Raw genomic sequence first — 5,735 nt, 5'->3', positions numbered from 1 at the left:
TTCCGTTATTTGAATATTATAGGTGTGTAAACTCAGCAAAATATTCTAAAAGAGTCCAGTAGCCCATAATAGTATTGGGTCTTCTGCTTGACTGGCAATGTCAGAAATTGTTGACTTCTTTGTATTTTTGTGACTGCTTTAACACTTACCTCTTTCATGTCCTTAGGATTCAAAAATTTCCTCTATGGAGCGTGGGCTCCGAGACCTGGAAGAGGAAATTCAGATGCTGAAATCAAATGGAGCTTTGAGTACGGAAGAACGGGAGGAAGAAATGAAGCAAATGGAGGTGTATCGGAGCCATTCTAAATTTATGAAAAATAAGGTAATGATGTGTGATATACTGTAGTTTTTAGGAAAGATTTGAAAATTTCATACTATTTTATCTCTTTAGGAATGATAAAGATCTGCCTCACTTTTATCAGACTTCAGGGCTTTTTTTTTTTTTTTTAAAAGAAGAAATTAAAGTCAGAATTAAAGCCAGAGCTTCTGATACTGTAGTTACTACAAGTTTGTAGTTAAAAGAGAATTGCTTATTTGAGAGTAAATATGCCTTATCATACTTTAGCTTTTTGTATCTATTAGTATTTTTGAAGTGATAGGATATTTTGTTTCACAGTTTCTCACTATGTGAGACTTCAGTTTTAATGCTTTTGAAGTATTTTAAAATCAAAACCCTGTTTAATGAAATTATGTTTCCTCTTTAAATACACTTCCAAAAGAAAAGTTCTCTTATCAAGTTTACTGCTGCCCATGTATGCTTCAGTTGAATGTATAATAAGATAGCTACTACTTCTATTGGTTGTAATTCAAAATTAATTACAGTAATTCTTCCTTAAATCAAAAGTCACTTATCCTGATTATGTAAATTATGTAGGCAAATTGGAGGATTTAGTTTATTATAGTTAACACTTTATCCATTTTGTAATGGTTTAATTAAAATCATATTTATAATGATAAAAGTTTATACAAAATTACTTAACTGTGTTCTCCAAAAGTATATTTCACCTGCATTCTTCAGTTTATCAGAACTGAAAACTGAAACATTCCCAGTTGTGTAAGGGAATGATGCAGTTGTGACTCCCTCTCTCATTTCTGGTTGCTTCTTAGAGTAGCCATACCTGATATATGAATCTAATAATTTAATAACCTGTTATCATTGACTTATGCTAGTATCATGTTAAGTTTAGAACTTCAAAATTCATATATCCAGATTTTTGTTAGCTTGGATTTTTTTAGCCTAAATTTGTGAACAGAATACACAGCCATATTATTTCTGCTTGTACTTCCTATTAGCACATTCTAGTCCATAAAAAAAGCCTATAGAAATAGAAAAACCATGTGCATATGACCCTTTGAAAAGAGAATTAGGGTCCAGCGTGTGGTGGCTAGGGCAGGAAGTATTGTGCCAAGTTCAGGGCCAGCGTGGGTCCTGAACATAGTGAGATCAAGGTCAGCGTGAATTATGAAGGGAGACCCTGTCTCAAAAAAGATAAGATAGGGCAACAGATCTGACTGTGTTATATAAGTTAATTGTTATTTGCAGTGGCCTTCTGGGTCAAAAGCAGATAAAGAACTAAATTGACATGAGTGAAAAAAGAATAACAATGTCGTGACAGGTAGAGCAACTGAAGGAGGAACTAAGTTCGAAAGAGGCTCAAGGGGAGGAGCTGAAAAAGAGAGCAGCTGGTCTTCAGGCTGAGGTCTTTGCCGTAAGATTTACCTCTCTGTGTGCTGTGGTCCCATGGTGGGACCCTGCTAGCTCTGGCTTCTGGGTGGCTCACACTTTTCTATGGTTGGCAGCTTTGCCCATTACTAGCACTAACCAGCCTGTATTGCTCTTTAACCAATTCCTCCTGTTCACCAGTTTGTCCCACATGTCACCTCTGTGTGCACTGAGCTCTCGTGTTCTGGAAGCCCTAAACTTGGCTCTTTATTGTTGCTTTTGCCACTCTGTGGATGTTATTTCAAAACTTTTTTTATCCCATTATTAGAAATAGATACTTGTTAATTTATATGATGTTGGTTGCCTTTTCTTAGATACAGAAATATGCAGATGCTTTAGGCCCATCACCTAGTTTATTTGAATTTAAAGTTGTTAGTTAAGTGCTTTGCCTTCTTATGTAGATGTTATCTTTTACATTCTAGTGGGTGATTTATTAACAAAAATGTTGTTTTCTTATGACAGATTTGTAGAAAATGATGAGTTTATTTAGAATTATGCTGTGAATTAGAATGTGTGCTGTTTCATTTTCCTAAATCAAGTCCAGACTTCATGTAATTTAAAATTTCAAAACATGAAGAACATAATAATAATAAGATAGCAGACATTAGTACACTTGTGAGGTGTGGTCAAAAATACAGTGAATATTTATTTATTTAAATATTAAAAAAATTTATTTTTTTTGGCGGGACCGGGGATTGAACTCAGGCCCTTGCACTTGCCAGGGAAGCACTTACTCCACTGAGCCATCTCCCCGGCCCCTTGAATATTTAAATTTTAAAAATGTATTGTAGTAAAAGATGCATTGCTATTCAAACTAGTTCCTTATTGCAAGCACACTTAGCCTACCATTCCTGCCAATGTCGTTCGTGTAATAAGTTTTTCAAGTTTAAACATTCAGAGTTTTTTTAACTCATCTTTTGTGTCGTAAGTATTTTTTAACCTGCTGAGATTTAAATCCCAATTTTATAGAGGAAGCCAAGGTACCAGAATGGTGCCTAGGAAAACATAGCTAGTAAGAGGTAGAGTTTGATTTTATACAAGCAGAAAAGTGTGATTCCAGAATGGGTGCCAATACGCTCTTACCGCCTGCCTTATATATGCCTGTGTACATACTTGCTGAAGTGTGTACACTTCAGGAAAACTGCTGCTAGAAAAAATTGTTAAAAATTGCTTAAACTTGAATATAGAGTTAAAAAAATAAAAACTTGTGCTAACTTGGTATATTTTTGGGGCCATTCTATAATAGAGATTAAAAAGTAAAATATGCTACCAATTTGATTTGAAATTATCTCATTACTATTTATTTCTCAAAATTATGGAGAAAAAGTAAAATATGTTGTTTGAAAGGGTATAATTGGCTTATGGTTAGGCCATGTAATATCTAGAAATGTTGATCTGTAACTTTTTTTTGTCATAGCTACTATTATTCATTTCTTTGTCGTGTCAGACAACAGGGTGAAGTCATTTCATATATTACTCTGTTGAATCCTAAACAGTGCAGTGGCACTGGCATAATTTTCCTGTTAGCAGCTGGGAACAGAAATTTAAGAGAGGTAAAGTAATTGCTCAGGGACACATAGCCAGCTCAGCCCAACTTATGACTGACTTCAAAACCTTGTCTTCCTGACTTATGTATTATATTTGCTTTGCATTTATAATATTTTCTCTCTTCCTCAATCTTTGAGGAAAAATTTGTGCTTCTATGTGTTTGGTACAGGGTCTCACTATGCAACTTGGACTCATAGTGACCCTCCTATTTTCAGCCTTCCCAGCCCTGGAATTACAGGCATGTGCCACCATGCTTGGACTCAGTTGTGCGCCCTGGGGGCTGGCACGGCATCTAAATTTGGCTCTTTAAAAAATTAATTAATTAATTGGGCTCTTACTTGAAATATTTTTTTCCTTTTCTCAGTCTTTAAAGTCAGTATAGATATATGTGAAACATATAATAATGCAGACACTGAGAAAATTCAGATTTTATATTTATTTTAGATTGTATTATTGGAAGTGGATGGAAATGTTAATGATAAAAAAATAAAAAAAATAAAAAATAAAAAAGAAATGTTAATGATATTTAAGCTCTAGTTCTTTACTAAATAAGTTGTAACACTTTGGACATTTCTTCTGAATATTTATTCATATAACAAATGAATTTGTAGTGTAATCTTTGTATTAAGGATTAATACTTGGGTACATGTTGGTAAGAGAATGTCATGGATATCTTCAAGTACTTTACATACAATAAACATTCAGAAACCTTATTGGATGCATTATTTTATAAACAGAAATTTTATGTAACAAATTTTTATGTAACAAATGCTTGTCTTTTTGTTGAAACAAGATTGAGTTGAAAGTTTATTTTTTAGTTGTTCTTCTTAAAAGTCTAATTTTAAAGTACTATTTTCCCATGGGAAATACTATAGATATATTCGAATTTTTAAAAATAAAAGGCTGTTTCATTGGTGATTCTAAAATTATTCAACTTATTGTCAAATTTATACCTTGAATTGTCTATTAGTACCTCACTGGATGGCACACATAATTTAAAAGCAGATCTGAGCTGGGCAGGGTGGAACATGCCTGTAAACCCCAGTACTTGGGAGGACGAGGCAGGAGGATCATGGAGAGTTCAAGGCAGCCTTCGGCTACATAATGAGACCCCATCTCAAAAAAAAAAAAAAAAGCAGATCTAATATCTATTTTTTAGGTTTAACATAGGATAAAAATTATTTTAAAAATTCTTAGAAATAATAGGGATGTTAAGATGTTTGAAGAAAATATTTCTTATGTTAAGATACTTATTGGAAAGGTGAATATCATCAACTGATTAATTTATGGATTATCCATTTAGGGTATTTAAAGTTCTTACAGACTGAGATTGTACAATTCTCTTTATTTAAAAGGTCACATAGTTTATCCATTTAGTTGTTTTGACTTATTACAGATGATAGAATATTACGGAATGAGGTCTTTTTTTAAAGTTATGTGTAGCTGGGGAGATAGTGCAGCATAAGCACCTCCTGGCAAGTACAAGGTTGTGAGTTCAATCTCTGGTACTCAAAAATAGAAATAAAAATAAAAATAAAAGCAAAATAAAGTCCTAGACATATAACTTATAAAATTTATAGGAGTTTTAGAAAATCATAAGACTGGTAATGCCATATAGCACTGAAAGTAACTTTTTAAAATTAGAATATTATGAAACTTTTGTTTGAGAAACAAACTAAAACTTAATGTCTTAATAGAAAAACAAGAAGGTGCCCCCATCTGCCCTCACTCCCAGGGCCTCACTCTGTGATTCAGGCTGCTCTTATTGTGTATCCCAAGCTGACCTCGAACTCATAGTGATCCTCCGTGTCCCAAGTGCTAGGATTACAGGCGTATGCCACCACGTCTGGCATGGCCCTAGATTACTAGTGTTAGAGGTGGTTGTTTCTCTTTATCCTTGTGGTATTTTCTCTTCCAGATTGGCCAAGTGAAACAGGAGCTGTCCAGAAAGGACACAGAGCTACTGGCTTTGCAGACGAAGTTGGAGACGCTCACAAACCAGTTCTCAGACAGTAAACAACATATTGAAGTACTGAAGGAATCCTTGACTGCTAAGGAACAGAGGGCTGCTATCCTACAAACTGAGGTAAAATGCCAAGGAACCCACTCCACACAGATCACTTGCAGCGATCCTTCTGCCTCAGCCTCCCAAGTGGAGAGCTGGGATTGCTGACATTTAGAACCTTTGTCATGCATATTATTTTGCATAATAATGAACTTGGTTCCCTTGGATTTGGATTACACATGGTATCCTTTAGTTTTTGATACTGTGAATAACTTCATGAGGAGAAACTGTGAAATCTGTAGAATTTGTAAATATTCTAAATCTAGTTTTCAGCTGTGGATCAGTAGGCAAATAATGTTTAAGCATAAGGGTAATGTTTTTAGGAATCCTACAAAATTATCTAGGCTGTTGGCCCTAATTTCATGTAGGAATATACAATCCTAGACAGGTTTTTTTCCT

General features: G+C 34.3%; 1 protein-coding gene across 1 annotated transcript in view; it reads left to right on the top strand.

The window, feature by feature from the left end:
* Erc1 (ELKS/RAB6-interacting/CAST family member 1) overlaps positions 1 to 5,735 on the top strand; it is a 561,464-nt gene that overhangs the window by 156,455 nt on the left and 399,274 nt on the right. Inside the window, exons 5-7 of the mRNA XM_004638944.3 lie at positions 167 to 322; positions 1,617 to 1,700; positions 5,190 to 5,357. Of these exons, the coding sequence (XP_004639001.1) occupies positions 167 to 322; positions 1,617 to 1,700; positions 5,190 to 5,357 (408 nt within the window). The remainder of the gene's footprint in view (positions 1 to 166; positions 323 to 1,616; positions 1,701 to 5,189; positions 5,358 to 5,735) is intronic.

This window comes from Octodon degus, unplaced genomic scaffold (assembly GCF_000260255.1).
Source record: "Octodon degus isolate 3935 unplaced genomic scaffold, OctDeg1.0 scaffold00104, whole genome shotgun sequence".
Taxonomy (NCBI): domain Eukaryota; kingdom Metazoa; phylum Chordata; class Mammalia; order Rodentia; family Octodontidae; genus Octodon; species Octodon degus.
This window is presented reverse-complemented; position numbering and strand designations above follow the sequence as displayed.